Source organism: Pholis gunnellus (genome assembly GCF_910591455.1).
Source record: "Pholis gunnellus genome assembly, chromosome: 1".
Lineage (NCBI taxonomy): Eukaryota > Metazoa > Chordata > Actinopteri > Perciformes > Pholidae > Pholis > Pholis gunnellus.
In genome coordinates, this window is record NC_136528.1 from 26,507,923 (window position 1) to 26,533,016 (window position 25,094).

At 40.4% G+C, this 25,094-nt stretch overlaps 2 protein-coding genes across 2 annotated transcripts; one reads left to right on the forward strand and one right to left on the reverse strand.

The window, feature by feature from the left end:
* Nucleotides 1-9: 9 nt before the first annotated feature.
* On the reverse strand, nt 10-13,961 carry LOC306697199 (interleukin-18 receptor 1-like). The gene is made up of 19 exons (XM_079160971.1): nt 13,870-13,961; nt 12,551-12,806; nt 11,282-11,468; nt 11,050-11,191; nt 10,896-10,958; nt 10,687-10,810; nt 10,430-10,572; nt 10,075-10,218; nt 9,843-9,925; nt 5,895-5,919; nt 4,175-4,403; nt 2,653-2,827; nt 2,267-2,411; nt 2,115-2,180; nt 1,879-2,002; nt 1,626-1,768; nt 1,206-1,349; nt 927-1,079; nt 10-835 (listed from the first exon to the last, which is right to left on the reverse strand). Exons 1-19 carry the CDS (start codon nt 13,916-13,918, stop codon nt 492-494), a joined length of 2,739 nt encoding a protein of 912 aa, XP_079017097.1. The 5' UTR covers nt 13,919-13,961; the 3' UTR covers nt 10-491.
* Nucleotides 13,962-14,575: 614 nt separating this feature from the next.
* On the forward strand, nt 14,576-23,694 carry LOC306701100 (coiled-coil domain-containing protein 81-like; the record flags this gene model as incomplete). Its single annotated transcript, XM_079166343.1, has 16 exons — nt 14,576-14,651; nt 14,796-14,857; nt 14,939-15,092; nt 15,319-15,503; nt 15,593-15,667; nt 15,765-15,936; nt 17,222-17,333; nt 18,419-18,512; nt 18,790-18,936; nt 20,377-20,475; nt 20,779-20,948; nt 21,032-21,110; nt 22,314-22,424; nt 23,083-23,192; nt 23,281-23,406; nt 23,556-23,694. The coding sequence occupies 16 exons, from the start codon at nt 14,576-14,578 to the stop codon at nt 23,692-23,694; spliced, it is 1,911 nt and encodes a 636-aa protein (XP_079022469.1).
* Nucleotides 23,695-25,094: the final 1,400 nt, after the last annotated feature.

Consider the following 25,094-nt stretch of genomic DNA (forward strand, 5'->3'; position numbering starts at 1 on the left):
TAATATGATCAAAATCAGGTGAAAAGGGAGACACAAAACAGAACACCTGCAAGAAATGTTTAAAAATGAAAAAGAGAAATCCAGTTACTACATTCAAATTTACATCGGGGATTGTAATAATGAGCCCCTGTGAAAGGCAACACCTCAACTTTCTGGATATGTCAGTAGTAGCAGTGTATACTGATGTTACAACCAGAAGCAACTTTACATTTTTACATTACATTCACAATCATTTTACATGTCTTTGCGTCAGTTGTCATACTAAAAAGAGAACATGTGGAGGGCAACTGAACAATGCAAGATGTTACATTGACACATTACATATTACATTACGTTGACACCAAAGTTAAATGTTAATAAAAAGAAAAGAATTATGAGTCTTCAGCAGTAAATGTCTTCCCCTAGTAGGTATTTTTGATATACAGTGTTTGTAAGTCATATGCTGAAAACAGATATAATGAAAGCTATTCGTTTTGGCATGCCATAACATCCTAGACTGTCTGAGGTAAAAGCTTTATTTTGGATGCCTGCTGCGGGGCTGGTAGGTGATAGCGTAGCTGCTTCCAGAAGGAGGAAGAATGCGACATGGAGCTCATGCCCTTCCACGTGACACAGTCTGCGGCCTCGCCAAGAAGCTGCAAGGCCTCCGGTAACGAACCAGATCTCGACGCTTCTGTTGTCTCAGTTTGGATGAAAACCAAGCGAGTCTGCCGCTCCACAAGGGCTGCATGGATGGCACTCAGCAGGCCAGATCCTGGACCAGGATCTGGGGAGGAGGGAACCAAAACCACCGTCCGACTCTGCTCTATGCAGTCCAGCACTGCCTCCGCTGCAGCTGCAACCAACCAGAGTTCAGATTATACATTGCTTCATGAAGATTTTTAGGTAGATCTTCTCTATTTTAAGAGTATGTCTTACGTACGTACCTTTCCCTGGTAAGACGTCACGATCATAAAGACAGAGACTGTAACCAAACCTCTCTTCCAAAACACTCTCCAGACATTTTCTGTCATCTTCATTTAGTCCTGCGTCTGTGTCGCTCTTGTAACACATCAAAAAGGCATCATAGCTCTTTCCATCTAAACAAACAACAACAAACAAGAAACAGCTTTGTCACTTCTGTCATATTGTCTGACGTCCAGATACAGTATGTAACTCTTAAACATGAGTTGTTAGCGACAATGAACCAAAAACATGAATCCCACCTGAGGTGCTGCTATGGCAGCCAAGAGTGTCTCTCAGGAAAAGAGAGATGTTGATTTTGAACCTCACATAGATAACGACTGTCAAAACCATCACCACCATAACGCAGACAATGCTGAGAGCCAAGGGAACGTAAGGCGGGCGAGCTGTGGGAAAACAGCAGCGAGAATAAATGCATTAAAATGTTCATTTAAACACTCATTAATGGTAGTGGTCACTTGAATCTGAATGAAAGCTGGCTCAAAAAGGCTTTTCTGAATTTCTTTTTTAAAGACTAAACGATTCATTCATTATTTCAAACGTGATAATCGTTAGTGGCAGCACCACTCCAGAAGTATAACTACACAAGTAGATTGAACAGGTTTAAGATTTAAGGCAAGGTTCTTGAACACACATTAGGTCTGTCCATCCATCTTACGTACGTTTTTGGGCCAAGGTGATGGTGACGCTTGAGGGTACAGATGCAGATTCCAGACTGCAGGTGTAACTTTTTGATAAATCCTCCTCTGACACGCTTTTGAAGACTAGAGATGCCGTCATCTTTATTTCTCCAGCATTATTTTCACTGGAATGGAAAGAAAAGTGAGAAAGACAAGCTTTTTGTGTATGCGTTGAGTGTTTATGTGGCCACTTTAAACATTTGCACTTCCAGACTCAGTTGTGTGAAGTGTTTACCGTGTGTAATTGTAGAAAACAGGAAAGCTGTTGTTCATTTTCACCTCTGATTTCCCGTGTAACCAGAACACCTCGTCAAAGTCTGAATACATGACAGCTTCACAATCAATCACCTCTGTTGCGCCTAGAAAAAGCAGAATTTACACAAGATTTAAAAGCAGTAATTTAAAAAGAGTAAATGCTTGAAAGTATATCCAAGTGTGTGTGTGTGTCCACGATACAAGATGGAAGCTCACCCAAATCTACATAAATTACATCACTTGTGTGTGGTGAAGTGATCACTGGGATTTTCGCTGGTTGTTCTATGCAAAAAAAACCAAACACTTTACATCTTCCCCCCCAACATATGAAGACATCCATATGAAGGAAAAAACTGCTCTTTTCTCACCCTTTGGTTTGACTTTAAGAGGCACTGTAAAGGTCATGTTATATATTTGACTATAATACATGTACGGTCTGGTACAGGTGTAGACACCGTGATCACTCTTCTTCACAATCGAGAAGTAGTTGTCTTTTGGCAAAGACTCGCCCTCCTACAAGATGGAAAATTAAGCTGAATTTTAAAAGCATGAAGTGAATGAAAACAAGCCTTAAATGTTGACAAAACACCACATTCCCTCAAAACTATGGTATGCTTTGGGGAAAATTAAATATATAGAGATCTGTTAAACAAATGTGTTAAAACAGGCAATCAGAAGTCCCCATCCGAGGGGTCGCCTGCCCAAATCTCTGGAGCTGAAATATTATATATAAAGTTTTGCTGTGTTTACATACCTTGTGCCATATTATGTCTTTGCTGGTAATTTCCGGGGTGTCAGCAGGTACGTTTACTTCGGGACAATTCAATGTGCAGGACTCTTGTGTGTAACATGTTTGATCGTATTGGGAACTCTTCTCTCTCTGTGTTGTGTAAACTGTCAGCCTGAACCAGATCTGACTGCTGGAGTTCCTGTCATGTCATCAAAGAACAAGTCTGGTTAAAAAAAAAGTATTGGTATAATGAAACTCAATATTTGTTTTTCCAGAACACAAGTTACTGACGATAATTCATTGTGAACAGTTTCATGTTCTCCACATTCAGGAAACGGAGCTGTGTTGTCCCATCATGATGTATTTGGTCTTAAAATCCAGTCTGTTCTCTGTTCCTCCATCGCTGTGTGGTTTGGATCGGCCACCAAACAGGACAGAAACAGACTACAACGGATTGTCAGGTCTGCAGAGAGGATCATTAGTTCCAGCCTGCCTCCCATCCTGAACTTGTACACCTCCAGAGTCAGGAAACGGGCTGGAAATATCACTGCAGACCCATCACACTCTGGACACAACCGGTTCCAACTCCTCCCCTCTGGTAGGCGCTACAGAGCTCTGTACGCCAAAACCACCAGACACAGGAACAGCTTCTTTCCAGTGGCCGTTACTCTGATGAACAATTAATCAGACATACTGCATCTTCATTTGCACTATTTGCACTATTACCACCTTCTGCACTAATATCCCGAATCCATTGTCCATTGTCATTGTTGTTGTTCTTTATGCTCATATATATTCTTCAATATATATTTATATTGTACATAGTACTTAAATGTTAAATGTTTATGCTTAGTTTCTCTGTTCTACTTTGTTGTCTTTAATGTCCTTGTTTTTTATATTTCTCTTGTTTATTGTATATATTTTATGTGTGTATGTACGATAAGAGCAATGTGTAACCGGAGTCCATGTATGTCCACGCATACATGGCTAATAAAGCTGATTCTGATTCTGAAAATGCAGACTTCAAAGGAGGCATCCCCTGACATGGGATCAGGCTATTGTCTGACACTACCTATAGCTTGCTATGTATAAAGCCATAAAGATGTATTCAGTACTGTAATCTCACAAATCATTGCAACTCGACTGAGAAAAAAACAGCACCTTATGTATTCAGTGTACATCTAAATTCATCTCCAAAGCACCAAAGAGTAATTCTACATCTGGTTTTAGGAGCTTGCAAACATGTCAGTCCCAGACGTTCCCATAGAATAAAACTGCATTGTGAATTTGCGTCTAAGAAAACGTATAATGTCATCGATTACGTCTGCTTTTGACGTAACGCAAAATAGTTTCAAATGAGTTTGCGGCGGTCCATGTAGGGATGTAGGGTGGATGGGTTAAAAGAACACAGGGCTATCACCCCGGAGACTGCTGTTTGTCTCTCTCCCGTGTGAACCAAGTACTTTGGTTGCTTAAACCTCAGTTCTGTAGTGTTTTGCTTCAATTTACAACAATAACCATGTGTTTCAATGTGACTGGACTTCACCCCAGAGAGCATGAGTAGTTCCCCCGATGGTTGACAGAAGCATTGAGAATCACGAGGCTCCTCCCATAAACCAGCACCCCCATCTGCCTCTGCTCATCTGAGGACATGTTGGTCAGGTCCATCTTCTGGGTGGTGTAACTGGTCCAGATCACTTTGGCATCACCATGAGTGCAGTACAGCGCCACCAGCTCACCTGCTTTGACATATGTCTCTGTGGTTCGAGACACGCCTGCAAATGAGTGTCACAACTTTTAGTTCATTTTAAGTGTTTAAAGCTATAACTTGAACTGGCCTGAGGCTTTTTCAATTAAACCAGAACCAAAAGGAGATCTGGCATCCAGCCCACTGTTTAAGTGAGGATTGCATTTGAATGGTCCTGTTTAAAACAGAAAATGTGGCGCATATATATATATATATATATATATATATATATATATATATATATATGAAGCTTATATCAAACTTTAAAGGGGCCAATGACTGGAAGTGGGACAAAAATACTTTAGTTTCATTTTGCCAGGGATTGAAAGGGTTTTGATCTCGTAGTCCAGATATCTGTGAATGAACAATTTACTGCTGTCAACCTATCAGAGAATATCTCTGATCAGTCATGCAGATTTGCTATTTAAAGAAAGTTGACAGATACATTTGGTGTGCCTCGTACTGGATCATTTGTGGAACAGCATGAGCTTAGTGGATGTGTCCGTTATAAAAGCACAGTGGGGGCTCTTCACCACATCCTAATTTCTCAGTACATTTTGGTCTTGTGACTTCAGTGTGAAGGAAAATGAGTCAGCACTGTTCAGTGCAACAAAAGAAACAAGGAGATTTGAGCCAATGTATTTAAACATTTGCACAACGTTTGATATCTATGATGATCCCATCTGCATGCAACAGCGTATAGAAACAGTGTTATATTAATTATTAATATAATATAATATAACTAACTACATTATCTTTCAGTGGTTTTGCCCATGCAGCGTCAAGTACATTTACTCAAGAACTTATATTTCCATTTTATGCTACTTCATACTTATACTTATACTACTTTGGCAAATCTTGCACGTTTTACTCCACTACATTTATTTGATAACTTTTGTAACTAGTTATTTTGCATATTCAGGTTAAAATTATAGAATGTAATCACAAAATAACCCTACATTTACCAGCTTTACACATGCATCAATAATAGTAATTCAATTACATAATAAAGGTGGCATCATTCTGAAAGATTCACGTCTGTCTGTCTGTCTGTCTGTCTGTCTGTCTGTCTATGTAATCTCAAACAACATATCAAGTTGAGTGTTAAAGGGGGAACAGTCAACCTGAGAGCATTTTCTTACCTGATAACGATGCAAGGAGGAAGAACAGAGGGAGCAAATGTACTTCCACCATCATGATAACTCGCAGCGCAGCACAACAAAACACACAAGAGCGTCGTTAGAGCCGTAGTGTGGCCGAGTTGCACATTTCCCACAATCATGTGAAACCACAACTGGGTGACGATGAAAAGTCAAACGTAAGGAAGAGCATCGTTGCTGCCACCGCAGTATAGGCTCAGCAACCGTTGAATTTCTCCTACCAAGACATGATCTCCACAATCAGTGTTATGGTGATATGTAATGTTGTTGATCATTTCTCTCCATGATAAATGACGAGAAACGAAACTTGAAGTCATACAACCTCCCTGTTGTTGTGGTTTTGTGTCATCCGCACTGACAGTTGGAACCACGCAGATATTCGCTCTGGAAAAAAGGGCAGGGACACAGAGGCAGTTTCAGATATAAGTAGAGGAAACAATGTGGCTGACTCACTTCTCACTTCGCTCTGTCGAAGTTGGACAAATGAAACAAGTTCACAATGATTCAATCTTCCTCCTGGCTGGGGAGCGATAGTCTGTGGGTTTAGAGCAGGCTAAGACACTGGCTGCAGGTAAGCCCAACAGGGCTAAACAGGGATGCTTTTAGTATGGATAAAAGATAATAGAGAGCAGGGAAAATAGAATAAAAGCAGAGAGGAAGAAGGACAGACAAAGAGAGCTGCGCTGATGAGATAGAAATTAGGTTTGGATTTCATTGAAAGTGGATTTTAGAATGTCATTGGACATGATGAGCAAAGGGATGATTCAAAGAGTATCAGTACTTTTGAGATATATGCAACTTGCTGTTGCTTTTTTGACATGGTGGAAGAAGTATTACGTTTGTGTTTGACGTATACATACGTTATTAATCAACATAATACGTTTCGAATCAACATATATTTGCCCTGTATCCTACAATGCAGGGCAAAGACAATGCCCCCCCCCCCCCCCCCCCCCCATCATTTATTTTAATGAATGGGTTAATTTAATTCCAGTATATTTTGTATCTCCTTCAGCATTAGGCGTCTGCCATTGATGTGTGTCATAGGAACTGTTAGTGTATACCAAAACAGTAGTTTTTGTCACCTAAACTGAGACAACTCAATCAATGGGAATTCCCGAGTGACGTATGTAGGGACACCCCCATTACCCAATTGTTTACGTTATCCTGCTAGCATTTCGTTTCGACCAAATCCATTGGACTAATTATTATACTGGTTAATGGTTAATGGATCACAGGTGTTTTGGGGCGTTTCATGTCTAACCATTATTTTTATTCTACATTCTCATGCCAGCGTTTTGTATTTCTGCTTTTGAACTGTTAATTAGCTGTTGTGTTCGCACCATAGACTGTATATAATAACGTTCATACTTGTTTCTGCTTAGATCACGACACGATCGCACTTTGCAGATATAATTATTTCTTTGCACGTTAAACTCGGAATATTTTCATGTCAGACAGGAAGTACGTCACTTTCCCTAATTTTCTTCTTCGTCGTTATTTACGTCCCAGACAATACATGGCTCCACGAACCAGACAGAGTAGCGACCCCACGTGTGTCTATATTGAAATGACATCTTCATTCTTGAAAACAGGTTGCCAAGTTCAGACTGTCAGTTTTTTTATGAAATATTTAAAATCCACAAGTATTCAATTTCAACAATGTTAGAACAGCTGAGGAAAAACGTTAAAGTGTTAAATAGGGGTTTTAATGCTTTTCTGAATGGTTGCAAGATTAATATGACTTATATTGTGTCGTAAATTCACTCTTCAATATATAATAAATGTGAACTCTATCAAGATCAAGATCTGTGGTACTGCTTCTGTACCAGCAAACGACCCACAACGGTCATATGCCCACGCCAACTCTGGGTGTGGCCCGTTGTTTTACGGAATTACATAACGAACTACGATACCTTGAGGCACCACATACGGTACCATATAAACTCAATAGATTTCAATTACACGTCTCTGTGACAGTTACAGTAAGCGTTGACATTTTGTCACCTGAGTTGTAAGTCACTTGGTAATGACATGAGCCGCTACTCAGTCCATAGACAAACTGAACGGTTTTGTTTGCCGAAACCTAACTTCCTGTGAAGACAGAAGATTATTTTGAAAGGACACTACGCATGTAACGAGCGTATATCGATGCGCCCTCCTGACAAGTTGAAAAACTATCCCCAGAGGGCTAACAGTGTATCGATCTCAAATGCCAAGGGCCACTGACCAATCAGCGTTATCTGACGAGTTTGGAGTGAGACTGTGTTGTCTAAACGCCAAAGAAAATACATATGAAAGACTCAACAGTAATTCCTCTTTCCAGAAATCATGACCTGTTTACTTAAGATATTCCACAGACCTTGTGAGTATTTCATGTAGGAACTATAGTGTCTATCTTTAGGAGGGGAACGCTCCCTTTAAAAAGGTGATACGTGAAACTTATATTCTTTTTTTTCTGCTGCCCCCAAGTGGCCAAAATAATCTGTTATTGCAGGTTTAAGGATCATATTTGTTTTTGATATTTTTGAATTTATGGTCAGCACTTTTCGACAATAGCCATTCAATGTATTAAATGTATTTGCATTTGTCAAATCTACAGAACACTCGACTTGTAAAAAGTCATTTCATGTTGTTGGTCATTGTTGCGTTTTATATATAGATATATATCTAACGTTCGGTCACGTGTTGTACATAATAGTTTTGTTTATTTCAGTTGTTCAGCTCATTGTCCTTGTTTCTACCTCTGTGGCTATTCTATCTTGGAACTGTATGTACGTAAACCCAATATTATTCCTGTATCATATATTGTGGAGAAGTCACAGGAAATTACTTGTATTTGTCACAAGGGTGAGTGCAAATCACAATTGTTCAACTAAAAAAACTTCCACTGGGTGGCAGAAAAACATCAAACAAGCTGACATAAAATGCTCTCATCGTGCAAACAATGGTCCACTTATTCAGCAAACATTGAGAAACAACGTGTTTCTACAATATTCACAATGTTGTGGTTTGAGAACTTGAGAACAGTTTAGTGTTTGTGGATTTATCAGAGTGTGTCTGCCTTCAGGGAGTTGATGAGAACATCTGACAGCAAAATGTACACCACACAAGACTAAAAAGCTCATCGTTTCACATTACACATGAATGCTATGTTGTGGATATCGAAAAAAACATGTATTAATGCAGGTTTAAAAGGAGTGGTAAAACAAAAACAACATAAAAGTGCATTTTTAATATCTTGACGTGTGACCATAGTGCCCACACCTGATAGGCCTTTTTCACGGAACACATTTGGACATTTCACAGGGAGAAAGAAAAGGTGTTAAAAACTCAAATCAATGATGGCTGACTTCCAATTAGCTACTTCGTTTTCAGGGTCCTGGTACTGTGCATGCTGGCTCACTGTTACTGTCATGACTTCTTGGTTGCTAAGTTACAAAAACACAAACGCCTGGGTTTTTTCCATAATGACAAGTCAAAATATTTGGGGAGAAAAAGGCAGATTCCTTCAATTAGATGTGTTCAACCAATCACCAAGAGCTGATCAGGTACGGGCAGTGAGACAATAGACTGCACTAAGACATGGCATTTTGGGATGTAAGGAGGAGTAGGGGAAATAACACAAGGAGGTGAGGAAGGGATGGAGAACATCATGAGTGAAAACAGATAGTTCCAGTGAGAAAAGAAACATTTAGGGTCGATTGTAAATCCAAAGAAAGCGTTAGAATATCAAAAACATAATGATTAACAATGTTAAATATGAACTCTCTCTTATAAATAGTATGAAAGTTGCCAACCATCTTGCAGTATGACTTGACATAATGACATATACTTAAACCATAGACATGACTAAATCCTGTAACAGTTATCATCCTGGGTAGTTGTCTGAGGTAAAAGCTTTATTTTGGATGCCTGCTGCGGGGCTGGTAGGTGATAGCGTAGCTGCTTCCAGAAGGAGGAAGAATGCGACATGGAGCTCATGCCCTTCCACGTGACACAGTCTCCGGCCTCGCCAAGAAGCTGCAAGGCCTCCGGTAACGAACCAGATCTCGATGCTTCTGTTGTCTCAGTTTGGATGAAAAGCAAGCGAGTCTGCCGCTCCACAAGGGCTGCATGGATGGCACTCAGCAGGCCAGATCCTGGACCAGGATCTGGGGAGGAGGGAACCAAAACTACCGTCTGACTCTGCTCTATGCAGTCCAGCACTGCCTCCGCTGCAGCTGCAACCAACCAGAGCTCAGATTATTCTTTATTTCATGAAGATTTTTAGGTAGATTTTCTCTATTTTAAGAGTATTGTCGTACCTTTCCCTGGCAAGACAGAGACTGTACCCAAACCTCTCTTCCAAAACACTCTCCATTTCTGTCATCTTCATTTAGTCCTGTGTCTGTAACACATCAAAAAGGCATCATAGCTCTTTCCATCTAAACAAACAGCTTTGGTAGAGACAACATGGCTGGCTGCTTTTACAAATCAGTGCAGAGAACAATATGCACCTGATACACAAAAATCTTATAACAAACACATGAATCCCACCTGAGGTGCTGCGACAGCAACAAAAAGTGTCACGCAGGAAAAGAGCGATGTCCATTTTCAGTTTCACTGAAACAACAACTGCAACAACAATCACCACCACGACGGCCACAATGCCGAGAGCCAGGGAGAGGGAGGAGGGAGAAGCTGTAGGGACGTAAGGGACAAATAACCCCTCAAATTACAAATCATTTAAGGCAGCAGAGGCCAGATGAAACTTCCATGTAATTTGAACGTGTGGATTAGAGATAGACATCAACTTTGTGGATCCCAGCATCATCAGCTGATCTGGTTTGAGCTTTACAATACACTGCTGGCAACAACCATATACAATAGTAAAAATAAAAGTCGTGTATACCTTTTTGGGCCAAGGTGATGGTGACGCTTGAGGATACAGATACAGATTCCAGACTACAGGTGTAACTTTCTGATAAATCCTCCTCTGACACGTTTTTGAAGACTAGAGATGCCGTCATCTTTATTTCTCCAGCATTATTTTCACTGGAAAGCATGAAGGAATATATCCAGAAGGACTGTTAGCTATGATGTGCGTGTGTGGATACGTGGATACACATAACATTTGCACTTCCAGACTCAGTTGTGTGAAGTGTTTACCGTGTGTAATTGTAGAAAACAGGAAAGCTGTTGTTCATTTTCACCTCTGATTTCCCGTGTAACCAGAACACCTCGTCAAAGTCTGAATACATGACAGCTTCACAATCAATCACCACTGTTGCGCCTAGAAAAAGCAGAATTTACTCAAGTTAATTTTAAAGCTATAAGATAATGTGTATATGTAACTACACAATAACACTGACACTCACCTAAATCTACATTAAGTACACCATTTTTGCGTGGTGAACGTATCATTGGTTTTCTAGATTTTTCTGTGCAGGAAAGAGAGCAAACATTTAACACACAAATAAAACATATTGAAGTCTATGACAATAAACAGACCCAAAAAGCGTTTTTTCTCACCCTTTGGTTTGACTTTAAGCAGCACTGTAAAGGTCATGTTAAATAGTTGTCCAAAGTACAGGTAGGATCTGGTACAGGTGTATTCACCGTGGTCATTCACTTCCACACTTGAGAAGTAGCCGTCTTTTGGCAAAGACTCGCCCTAATACAAGATCGAAAAACACGTTTTTTAAAATCATGAAGTCACTGCAAACCAGCTTTTGCCTAAAAAAAATCAGCTGTGTTTACATACCTTGTGCCATATAATGCCGTTGGAGGTAATATTTGGCGTGTTTACAGCAGGTACGTTTGCCTCGGGACAATTCAATGTGCAGGCCTCTTGTGTGTAACATATTTGAGGGTACTGGGTCCTCTTCTCAAACTCTCTGGACTGTGTTGTACATACTATCAGCCTGAACCAGAACTGGCTGCTGGCATTTCTGTCATGTCATCACAGATAAGGTTAATATGAAGATTTCACATTCACAGTTCAAACATCATGCATGAATTGAGGAGACAGCTAAAAAAGATCAGTTTCCAAAATGCAAATTTTAAATCTTAGCCAGTGTGACATTTCTTTATCCCGATAGTTTTAGTATCATTTAGCGAGAATGATGCGCTGCATAGAACCAAATTACACTACAACCGTGTGGATGGAGGGATGAAGCTGTGGATAAGCACGCTTAGGATGGTTTCCCTCTGACTTTACATCTTGTGGGTTTGAGTGAAATGTCTTTGGGTTATCAAACTTATGGATGGAGTACCATGAAATGTAGTTCAGACAATCATGTTCACTTAAAGATGACTTGAAATCCATTAGTTTACATCTAGCGCCACCATGAGGTCAACTTTACAATTTGTCCAAATTGGTTTATGACCAAATACTTGCAAAAGTAATGACCCTCTGCTGTACTTTGTGTTTAGTGACAGTTAGCGAATGTTAGCATTCTATCAAGCTAAACTAAGGTGGTGAACACTATTTGCTTAACATCAACGTGTTAGTGTTAGCATTTAGCTCAAAGCAGCGTCATCACAGAGCTGCTAGCGTGGCTTTAGGCTCTTGGTCCTGTTTATCTCTTGATGCAGATAGCTCATTATAATGGAAAGCAACTGGTTCAAAGGCTCAGTGCAAGGAAAAAAGCTGTAGCTGGTTAACTAGATTTACGTTACTGCAGATGTTAGATAAGACAACAATCAACAAATTCTGCTTTCAGAATATGAGCCCTACAATATTCTATAATATAGCAAATATTTAAAACATCTACACTTTGCGTTCATTAGATATAAGAAGATATATAGAAATCACCAGTGTAAAACCTCATTCATTAAGGACTCTAGGAACTGAGAGCCAAGAGAATCCCTTAGAGGTAAAAATGTATTTGCCTGCCTGAACTATTTATGCAACTTTTATAGTCTTATTTAATGTCAGTCTTAGGAACTAAACATGGTTTAAACGTGCTCTTTGGGAATTGTGCTCCCTTGTAAGAGAGGAATGCTGTTTATTAACTTGTTTGGACTTTACCCCAGAGAGCATGAGTAGTTCCCCCGATGGTTTACGGAAGCACTGGGAATCACGAGGCTCCTCCCATAAACCAGCACCCCCATCTGCCTCTGCTCAGCTGAGGACATGTCGGTCAGGTCCATCTCCTGGGTGGTGTAACTGGTCCAGATCACTTTGGCATCACTATGACTAGAACCTCTGTCATGAGGGCAGTACAGCGCCACCATCTCACCTGCCTTGACATAATATGTCTCTGGGGTTCTCCAGTGACACACACCTGCAAAGTGTCAGAAATGTGAACTAATATTATTATGTACAACTATTGTTACTGCCAGGCAACCAACAGAAGAAAAAAAACTACAAATTCTACAAAGTACAGCACATTATTTTACTTTTATTTGACTTTTTACTGCTGGATGAGGACAGTCATGTCACCCTTTCAAACAATACTTTGAGCTTGGGTGACTTATAGGCCTATCCGGCCACATCCCAATTTCTTGGTGACTTTAATCGTCTTGTGATTTTCTTCTATAGGGAAGTTGGTCATCATCTGTGGGAGCACTCAGCACTTAAGAAAGCTTTGTATGCTATTTGGCATGTCTCATAACCATGTGGATATTTCACAATGCAGGATTGTTGATTACAGGAGTCTGAATACAGACTATTCAAGACCCTAATCAAAGTACCAGTGCAGCAGTATTTTTCACCTACAAGTTTGAACGTATAGTATGTGTATTATACGTTCAAACTCCATCAAAATGCAAAAGTATTAAAAGCAAAATGTTTGAGTCAAAAGTTCTCATTACGCATAACAACAACCCCTTTTATTATTATATTGTTAATACTGATGCAACAATGTGTAAGTATCATTTTACTGTTGTAGTTGGTCGAGTTAGAGTTAGCTTTAGATACTTTTAATTAGTTTAGTCCAGTGGTTCCCAACCTTCAAGTGTCCCGAGAGTCACATGATACATTTAAGGGGTTGTGAGAGGATTAATGAGGTCTGGAAAAAAATATCCTTTTAGCTGACGAGGAGCCCGGGGTTGGTATCCACTGGTTTGAGCAATAATTTGATATTTATGTCATTTATGTAAAAGCTGTACATCTGTCAAATAAATACAAGCAATTATATGTTTCCCTCTGAAATAGAGCATATAGGTAAAGTAGTATAAAACTGAAAAACAAACAAATGGATCGTAAGTTCCCTTAAGTTCAGCACTGGAGTATAGTAGTTACTTACCACCACAGGCTTATCAGTGTACTTTGAATGTTGGATATTTCACACCACATCTAAACAGACAAACACATACTCAACCTATAGCTCATGTTCTCAGACCTACCTGTCAGTGACGTGAGGAGGATCAGAATCATCAGTATTTTCTCCATCATGATAAAAACACCTCACATCAGGGATCCACAATTGTCCTCTCAGAAATGTCTCGGTGTTCTGTGGAGTCATTCAGCTTCTTAAAATGAAATGAAAATGAAAGAGGAGCTGGAACATAAACAAGCCCTTAAAGTCCCTCCCGACGTGCCTCCTGGCTGAGTACAATAACATTTCAAACAGCTCAGCTATTTATAGTAGGCCTACATGGGCTGTCTGTAATAAGCACTTAAGAAATATATGTAGCTATGTCTGTGTTGATTTTAGTAACGGACAACCAAATGAATGCAGCATCCAAGCACGGTATTTCAATTTCTGAATATGGTAAGTGTGCTGGAGGCTAGTTGACAATGCAGTGCACCCTCATGTAGGCTATATGACTTTTTCGGGCTTCCAAACGTGTGTCCAACATTATAATGTTGACAACTAGATGAAACTTGAACTGCTTTGTTGTCGTTGTGTCTCTCCGCTGCACTGGAAACCCGGACCTGTGCGTGCCGGGGGGGGGGGGGGGGGGGGGGGCATCGCTCCGGGCAACCGCTGCTCTCGAGTGCTCGTCTTAATCTCTGGCAGTCGCAGCTTATCAGGTAGAAGTCGGACGTTATAGAGAGACATTTTTAAAAACTTCATCCTGTGATGATTTTTTAAACAGTTTAACAGACATGACGGACATTCTGCGGCTGCTGTCAGAAGCAGACGGGCGGACTTTACCTACTCTCTCCCAGCTCTCAGAAAACGGTCAGACAAAATCGTCTTGTTTTTTTTTTATACCAGAGTGAGCTTGATAAACTGTTTATTCAGCTGCTAGTTCGGTGCTTATAAAGTGTGCAGGCGTCTCCATGTCGCCATATAACCAAACTTCATGTTTGTTTGTTTTTTCAGATATACAATGTATTTGGGCTGACATATCTGCCAACATTGAACGTCAGATGACCCTGCAAAAGGTTAGCCCTATCCATATAACCATCCATCTATCCATCTATCTATCTGTCCATCCATCCATCCATAATTGATTGATCCAACAGGGGGTCCACCTGACCGGACTGGGGACCTTCACCTTCTCTCAGCAGAAGTTGGACATAGGAAACAAGTACACAATGATCCAACGACCCATCTTCCTCTTGGCTGGGAAACTTGTGCAGTCTCTGGGTTTAAAGCAGGTCAGGCCACTGGCTGCAGGTGAGCACGTTTTCTGAAGAAATGCCTTCTAAGGATTTATGTCATCACAAACTAATCTGAAAAATAACAAAAAAGATGGAGAAATTGAAATCAAATATATCTAAATCAGGAGAATTTAAGAACCCGAAAACGTTACTTTTCAATCAGCTTCTTATTAGTGATATATAAGTATTTAAAATAGGTATTATAATATCATAATATAGGTTTGTGTGTGTGTTTCTCACAGCAACACACCTCCCAGTGGTGCAGCTGAACTTTGCAGCTGTGTCACAAGAGACTCCTTTCAGTCGGGACGTAGTGGAGGGCTGCGTTAGAGAAACTCTTCTTCTCCTCTTCAGGGCTTTGGCCTCTGAACAAAACATATTCCTCACCTTCCAGGGAATTGGAGTTTTGTCCTTCAAGAACAACAAGGTGGCTCGCCTGCTCATCTATATTTCGAAGTCTGGGACTATGTCCACTGGTTTTCTGCTAAATGTAATCTCGTCTGATGTTATTCAAAGGTGCGGATGAAGTTCAACAGAGGTTTTATTAATGCTATGGATGGAACTGGTTGGCTGCTGTCAGCCTTTAACAAGGTGAGTAAAGACATACATGTGTGTTTGCATGTTATGGTGCATAATGAATGTTCAGTGTATGCATTGGGACAGATCATCTGTACTCTTGTCCCTGCAGAGATCTGGGAGCAGTGTCTCTTTGCTGTCTGGTGGCCTGTCCAGGCTTCAGAAGCCACAGACTGCCAACCCCATCACCCTGCCAACTGTCTGCTCTCCTCAGCCAGACAACAAAGCTGGGGATAAAGCCGTATGGTCCTTGTCACCAGCTCCAGACCAGAGGAATGTAGGAGGTGAAAGCGCTTTTGGCACAAGGCTGACAATTTGGGCTTTAATGAATCTAAATTAAACATTGGATCAAATCCAAATCCTTTCAAATCTTGCAGCAAAGGAAAATGATATGTGTTCCTCACTGTTACGGCTGGAGCTACAGTAGCTGTAGCTGCTGAAATAAACATGATGTGGAAATTATGTTAATTCACATTTATCATATATCAATGTGTTTGTAGGTCATTTTGGGAAATAAGGCTTATTGGATTTCTTGCGGAAATGTTGACTCTGTTAAATATGAGGCTACAGAAAATTGCCGATTAGCTTAGCTTAGCATAAAGACTGGAAGAAGGTGGGACAACTGCACAAACATAACAAAATCCACCTACTGCATTCCTAAACTCACAAACGTACACCTTATATCTTGTGTATTTAATCTGTACAAAGTGTTTCTTTTTTGGAGCAGTTACTTTCTGGAGTCTTGGCTGGTCGCCTGGTTATGACTGCTGCTTCCAGCCTTTATGCTAAGCTAAGCTAAGCGGCTGCAGCTTCACATTTATCGCACAGCAAGTGGTGTTGATCTTCTCAACTAACGTTTGTCAGGAAAGCAAATGTCAAGGTATTCCTTTAAGCCGTGTCGTTGCACTTGATGAACTGGTTGCACCAGCTGGATGAGCTGGAGCACCGGTTCTCACGTTGTCCAAAATTACTCAAGCTGTTACTTTCAATGTAGTGTACGATAGCCAATGTTTATGAATGGACAGCGCTGATAAACAGCTGGATTATACAAGACTGGACAAGTTGAAGCTTAATGAGTCTAATGACCCACTTTTAAGCGAGCCAATTTAATGTGAATAAGGATTTGATTTAAAAATCTCTTTTAACTGCCTTCTGCTAAAGTTTCACTGTGGGACTTTAAGGGGCAAAATGTAGATATTTACTAAAAAGGAAAGTTTTTATTGTATGTTATTTTCATACTGCATTGCAACAGGCTGGTACCAAACAACTAATGTTTATGTTTTAAATAGATAAAGGAGGGATGATAGAGTGCATGCTTTGAGTTCCTTAGATATGGTTATGTCTATTCTGAGCAGACTGGATGATAGAACGCTCATTACAACCACAAGAGACTTGAGACTTCTTACAAAAAAATGACTGCTGGATATTGAAACCCATCTCTTATCAAAAAAGCTAATTATGTAGCAGAGGTTGAGTCTAGAATGAATAACAATAGAGCTGGTGCTGTCATATGAAGTGCAGTTATAGTCACAGTGAACCCACTCAGAGTGTTGTGTGTCTCTGCAGAAGTTCCCCAACAGAGACAATCTAAATCCCATCAGCCACTGCAGCCTGCCAAGATGAAAGCTGTCAGCCTGTCTGAAGAACTGAATCCAAAACCCCCCATGGAGGCCACAGACAAGTACAACACACACAAAGACACAGACAGACAAGCACACACAGTCTATGGAGAGGTTCAGTTTGCAGAGCACAGAGCTCTTGTTTGCAGGTAGATGAGTCAGTGTGAGCTGAGAGCTCTGTGGTGGTCTTATATTGTTACAGCCCGGAGGCAGCTTCCAGCTCCATCAATGATGCACAACTACCTGTGGGACAGATTCCTCCTCTGTCATCACCTCACCTTCACTGTCAGAGCGCGCGCACACACACGCACACGCACACACACACACACACACGCACACACACACACACACACACACACACACACACACACACACACACACACACACACACACACACACACACACACTCTTCTTAAATTGAGAACGGGACAGAGTGTGACCACAAACGATATCTCTGTTATTTTTATCTTGTTGCAAGCAAGTCCATGAACACCATCAGTGCACCTGCAATTGTCAGCTGAATTTCGGAGTCCCTAAAGATAACATGAGGACTCTAGAGCCACTGATTCTGTTATGATATCCTCAGAAACAGCTGGAGCACTCTTCACACCTCAAACCCATGTCCATGATGCAACAAGGCCCCATGTGAAACTACATACAAATACAACAGCTGTTCAATTCAAGCTGTTCAACAGTTATTTTGTGATTAAACTGTGATGAAGTGTTTTTTTTCTGCTTTAACTCAAAAGTTATGGTCCTTTTATGGTATTAATTTAAATACTGTATACGTTTATGTATTCGGTTTCGATAGAAATTCTCTTTTTCTGGTTTAGTAACAACCCAGGAAGGATCTGACAAATAATGTGTCGACAGATCTGTCAATTAAATCAACTAATCAATTAGTTGGCAAAATCGTATAGTGTTAGTCGACTAAGAATTTCTTTGGTCAAGGACAGCCCTCAAATTGACATGTTCATGCAGACATTTAAACTCCAAAACAATACTTTTGAGAAGAATTTAAATTTACTACGCAGGAAATCGTACTGGTCAGTTAATCCACTTTCCTGTAATAAGATAACACCATAATGCACACACAGGGAGCTCTCTTTGATGAACAGTATGGTAAAGGATCTGTTTCATCTCCCAGGCCCACCACCTCCGTCACACCACCAGAGGTCACCCCCAAACTGGAGAAGCCTCGCGTGACCGTTAGCTGCACTGGCCACACTCGTGCTGGACAGGTGTGTACTGTAGGTTTGTACGTGTAGATCCAATCTGGCTTTTATAGAGGTAGATTCACTTTCTTGTTGGCGCGATTGGGAAGTGAGACCAACATTAGATGTTATTCATAGGGAATTACATTTTATTGATATGATTGTTTGAGTATAATATTGCGCTGGTTGAACCTAAGCAATGCATTACCTACAAAGTATTTATATTAGACAGCATGTAAAAAACTATGTTTACATTACTGATTATTAACTGTGTATAATTGTAATTACTGTCTTGCCATCGTAGGAACTGTGCTACCTGTGTATGCAGCAGGCCCAAAGAAATGTTCCAGTCTACCTGAGGGAGCAGCAGCAGGCAGAGGAGCGAGCTCAGGAGAAACTCTTACTGCTTAAAGAACAACAGAGAGACCAGCAGTACATGGATGAAGAACAGGTGTGTGTATGCATGTGTGCCCTTAGTGTGTTTGAGTGCTTTTCTATGATAAGTGTGTTCGGACAAAAAAAAAAAAGCACAAATTTGACTGCGCAAACGTTAGCTGTAGGCTAGCAAGAAACAGACGCATAGACTGTATCTGTTGGAATGTGTTGTCTCCTTGTGTGTTTTTGAGCAGCTCAGCCGCAACTCCTGTCCTTTTTTGTAATTTCCCTCCGGTTTTTCTCCTCTTTCCTGTCGACGCTGTTTATGAAGCAGACTAATACAGCTCCCGGATAAGCACTAGTTAGTTAGTTAAAACCAGGCGGCAACCTCCGGTTCTCCCGAGTGAAGCCAATGCGGAAGTGTCTCAAATGTGCATTCTTTCAAATGATCAGCAGGGGGGGGGCGACTCCTGTGGTTGCTAAAAGAAGTCAGATTGTATTGTAGTCTATGAGAAAATGACTCTACTTCTCACTTGATTTATTACCTCAGTAAACATTGTAAACATGAGTTTATGGTCTCAATCGCTTGTTTCAAGTCTTCTTCAATACAGCATGATGTTCATTTAGTAAATTAAAGTCCCATTTAAAGTAAAATAGACCATAAAACTGAGTATGCTTTAGGGCGGGCTTACTGTGATTGACAGGTCGCAGGTCTTAAGCATGGCGGCATGGAGGTAGGAGCCGCGAGTGATAACACAGCTGAGTGCATCACCGACCGACAGACACAGTGACGGAAAAACAGTTTGCTCACATTTAGTGTTTTGGGCGGGTTGTTTTGCTAACTGCTATCAGCTAACGGAACTACCAGTACACAAAATGCTGAGTTCCTCTCGGTCGCTGCTCTGCGGCCAGACACACAGTTGGGGGAAAACAGTTTGCTGACTTTTAGAGTCAGCTAATGGAACTACCAGTACACAAACAGCTGAGTAATCTATATATTGAAAGTCTGTAAAATGCTTGAATGAACACCTATTTCATATCATCTGCTGCGAGTTATTGAAGGTGATTTGTGAGTGCTCTGAGGATTTTTTTTGTGGTTTAGAAAAAAAATAGGAATCAGAAAACAACACACTGATTGAGGATGTGAAAACTGTTGGTTTCACAAGGCCGAGGGCAGAAGTAAACTCATACCATGTCAAGAAAGAGTAAAAAACGCAATAAAAACATAAACAATAAAAAAACATCTTAACAATTGAGGCGTTAAGGGTGGTTCCAGACTGGTTGGGGCCAGAGAGCTGAGAAAACAGCTTCATCCTCTTTACAGCACTGGGGAAGAGGTGTGGGACTTTGTGTGCTTTGCGTGATGTTTTTGACAATATTATTTCATGGATCAATAAACCTGCCCTCTGAAAAAACGTTAGCTTTTTACCCTGGTGAGTATCATGCTCTCAATGTCTTTGCTGTTTCAGTCAACATGATGATACAAGGCTTGTGTTTTCGTGTGTTCGTCTGGCAGGAGAAGCTGAATGAGCAACGTAAGCATGCAAAGCAGGTTGCTACATTCAACCTGCAAATGTCGGCGAAGCGAGAGAAGACTTGCTGCCCTCTCTTCCCTGTGAGTACAGCTTGATATTAAAGTTGTACGATTTCAGTCCTGGTAGGTAACACTCAGCCAGTTTGTAAGAAGAGCAACTTTTGTATCCGTTTACATTGCAGCCAAACAAACTGCATACGGCGCAAATAGTTTTCCACACAACAGCAGGTCAAAGTCAAAGAAATTTGAACATACTTTGTGTCTAAAATAGGGTTTGAGTTTATGAAAATGTTAAGGAGTATTACTTTAATACATGAAATCACACTTAACAGCTCACGCACTGTAACTTTTTAGTGTAACATTGGCTCGTTAAAATGTGTTTAGACTTCATTCGTCTTCCCGGCTCGGGCCTTCACCCCTGCCAGGAGGATCCAGCAGCATCGTTACATGAACGAGCTTCAGAGCCAGATAGAGACCCGGCGGCAACATGAGGCTCGAGACCAGCAGAACCATCGGCTCATGGAGCATCTAGACCAGGTCCAGCTGGTCCAGGAGTGAGTAACAGCGGCACTGCTCGGGAAGTTCAAATATTCAACTGTTGTGGTAGCAAGTGTGTAACCTGGTGTGTGTGTTCTAGGGTAGCTTTGCAGAAGGCTCAGCAGCTCCAGCAGAAACACGAGAGAACTACGCATTACAAGAGGGCTCTGGACACGCAGGCACGGAAATACTTCACAAATTTGACTTTCAGACTGTTGCAAGGATGTTGGTGAAAATATTTTTTTACACATAACGATCACCAGTGACAATATGGTGAGGGAAGTGAGTAAAATAGCAGTTATTCATTTCAGTTATTGTATTGCTTAGATAATAGCCTTCAAGTTAACATTATAAGTAAGTAGTAGACCATAAACTTATGTTTACAATGTTTACTGAGGTAATAAATCAAGTGAGATGTAGAATCATTTTCTCATTGACTTCCATACGATCTGACTTCTTTTTGCAACCAGAGCAGTCGTCCCCTGGTGGCCGTTAGAAAGACTGCAGGTTTAAGGTACTTCCTAACTGGCTTCACTTTACAGAACCAGAGGCTGCCGCCTGGTTACTTGGTTTATTGCAACACAAGAAGATGTCAGAGTTACATCATGTCGTTAAACTTTCACTTAAATAAACCAGCCCTGATTCCTACATTCTCTTAACATCAACGTATTATTCAATTACTGGATTTATATAACAAGTGTACCGTACTTGTAAGACTTTAAACATTTTTCCAACTCACTCATTTGGGAAAAAAAAGTTTTTTGAACAAAATCATTTAAGTTTCTTTGGTAATAAATAATAGGTACGTCATATATAGTTTTGTATGGCTCCAGAGGGCGCTGTGTGAGTCTGATAAATTACCTTAAATTATGTCTTTCTAGTCGTCGTTGGTTGTTGGAGTCGTGGTTGAAGTGAATTTTTTTTTATCTGGAGGAGTGGAGTTGCGATGAAAAGATCTTACCAGACCGCAGTAGCCCACTTATAGTCTCTGCTTGAGTCAGCAGGAGGCTGCATTAGCTGTTACAAGCATAAAACACCTGAGTTGTATTGTGGTTAATGTAGGCGGCAGGTATTGACAAGGAAGAGGAATGCATGGTATAAAAAGAATTATCTCTGGTTCTGCAACAGTGTTATAGCAGTGCAATGCTAAATCTGGGGAGAGGCTTGCATCCTAACAGCTGTTGTTTTTATGGACTGAAATGATGATTGTGTCCTATGTTTAGCATATGCAGATAGTTGTGTAAGCCTCTATTTCAAAATAAAAGTAACTTTTTTTTATTTCAGGGAGAACTTGGTTTACAGAGTATCAACAAAGGGTGCAGAAAGTCATAGTCTGCTCAATGGCCACCTTACAATAAAAAAGAGTCTGTTCTGTTCTTTAGGTGGGAGATAAGAAGTGCACAGATCCTCCAGAGTGCCAAGCTGACAACTCCGGGTTCAACCGCTGTGCGACAGCAGCAAACAACGCAGAAGGCCGAGAGAGGGCACAGAAGGTTAACGCTGTTTCCTATCGCTGCCATAAACCTCATTGTTTCATTTTTGGCCTCATGCAGATGTCAGAAATAATCAATGTCATTGTTGTTTAATTAAAAGTCTCTGCATTGGTTTTGGGTTTTTGCAGTGGTGGAAGAGGTACCCAGATCCTTTACTTGAGTAAAATAAGTAATACCAATGAATAAAAATGTTTTGTGATTATATATTCTTGGATTAATATTATTGATGCATTAACACGCAATAAGCAGTTTCATGTTGCAGCTATGTAGCTAAATACTAAACAGTAGAATGGCATGAACTTTGGAAATGAATCAGATTTATGAATTGATCTAATGTTTTATACCTAAAATGTTAACTTCCAAAATGTCTACAAACTACAGAGATGAGATAAATGTGGTGGAGTAAAAAGAAAAATCTTTTGATTCTGAAATGTTGTGTAGTTGAAGCATAAAGAAGCATAAAATGTAAATACTATGTAAAACCAAAGTAGAGTACTTGAGTTGTACTTCCACCACTGTTTTTTGGTTGACAGGCCTATAGTATCAGTCCTGTTATTGTCAGTCTTGTTTTTAAATTGATCCAGTATATATTGAAATTGTTGTCATGTTATTTTTTATTTTTTAAATGTATGTATATATGTTTTGTTTCTACTGGCAGCTCTTCCGAGTAAATTTCAGTGCTGCCACTCAGCGGAAGAAAGAAGAACTGCACAATCATCATGAACAGCTGGATAAAGAGAGAGAAGTTCTCAAACACAACAAAATGGAGTGAGTAAAGGAAGGGACGAATTAAATAAATGGATAACAATGAGCATGAAGAAACCATTGTAGTTTGTCTGGTATGTTTCCTGTCCAGGTTTATAGTGGACCGCATCAATCGCTTTGAGAAGAAGCGGGACATCAGTAAGTCCCTGGAGGACGAGTGGATTCGCAGTGCAAAGCTCAAACACCAGCGAGAGGAAGAGGAGAGTCGCTTCCTGGGGTCTGTGGATGTGGGATCACCTCCGTCAGCATGCATTTACATCTATTTATATAATCATAAGTAAACAGTTCAACACACTTACTGACCAACCTAAAAGATGCAACAATGGTTGATATCATTCATGCTTTCCTCTGTCTCCCTGTGGTCAGTTCTGCTGGGGAGCTCCTGGTAGATAAACTGGCCCAGTACAGGCGCTGCTGCCAGTGTAAGAGGAGGACCACCAACTGTGGAGAGACCAACATCTGGAAGGACTCTCAATACCTCTCTGGCTCACAATTCATGATCTGAGGAACAGTGTAGCCTACAGCAGCTACAACTTGAACATCGACACCTCAGAACCTAAACAAGACCTCAATCCTTGTGCCTCATCATGTGAAAGTCACTAAAGATTTAAATTTCATATGTGAAGCATATACTTTAATCGGCTGTGTTAATGTGAGATTTATTCTTTCTCCTTTTGTTGGGCAGAGTTCTTGTTTGCTGTACTTTTATTTTATATGGTTGTTTTTGGTATTTCGGAATTTCCGAGTTCCCAGTTCCCAGAAATTGGACTGGAACGCAGCCTGAAGTCGGGCAAACCTCACCAACCGCGACCTCAAAACCCAAAATGGCCGTTCCGCGTGGGCGTCTGCAGAAAAAAAGCTGTGGTGAATACTGTTCATGAGCAATTCTGTCTTATTTGTTTCTAAATAGATCAGACCAACACAGTGCTGTCCAACTTCTATCTGCAGACATGTTGCTACGTTGTTTGTATGTGCAAAATACCGGCGTAATACAATGTAATCAACCGGTATCGCTAACAATGGCTAACATGGCTTACATGGCTAACATGGCTGGAGCAAAGACCATTACGTTTTCCGACTTGTTTTACTGGAATGCCACCAACTTCAGTGTGACGTCATTCCCAGCTCAGACTTCTGAGGTAAAAGCAACGCAGCATTATATTCGGTTCAGTTCAAAGATCTGTTCACTTTGAAGATTTGGTGTAAAGATCTGTAGTGAACCTCTAGTTTGTGTTTGCAAAATACAAGTTATAACAAATAAGTGTTACATACTGTGAGGAGGTATAATCTAATGTGTTTTATTGAATTACAGGTTGCATGTTGTATCATTGTTGCTGGTTCATTGTTTATGACTTTATCTGAGGGATCAAAGATGAATTTCCTGTGCACATTATGTGTAACACATTGCTACACAAATACATTTACTGTATATATACAAATATGCATTATTTCCCAGTAAACTTTTAGAACTGCCATGGGGAAAAAAAATGACTCACCGAGGTTAAAGTAAAGTAAAACTGAAACGAAACAAAAATAAGCTACACTGAAACTATATTTCTGGTTGTAAAACTGCTAAAAAATAACATAATTGTATTTCTTAGCTATATAATATCACTACCAAAAAAAGGAGATGAATTTCTGTCAGCTGTCGTGACAGCGCGGTGACAAAACAACTTTTCAATTTGGTCACCAATTTACTGACACAATAACTAGGTTTTGAGACCTGAAACAAAATGTTTTGGGTACCTTTTGCAGACATGCAGTAGAGTGATGTCACATGAAACAGTTGTGACACTTACAGTTTCGAGAATGTTGACCGTTTCAAAATATAAGCCAAAGGATTGAGGAAATCCTTTGTTTTTTTCAGATTCCGATACTTTGAAAATTCATGATTTTCACCAGTGC

Coding starts and splice junctions, on each gene's coding strand:
- LOC306697199 (XM_079160971.1), bottom strand. CDS start 13,918: ATGATGGAGAAAATACTGATGATTCTGATCCTCCTCACGTCACTGACA. Junction 10,219..10,429: donor CATCACCTTGGCCCAAAAAG/GTATACACGACT, acceptor ACGTCCCTACAG/CTTCTCCCTCCTCCCTCTCC. Junction 4,404..5,894: donor ATATCTGCGTGGTTCCAACT/GTCAGTGCGGAT, acceptor ACTCATTTGCAG/GCGTGTCTCGAACCACAGAG.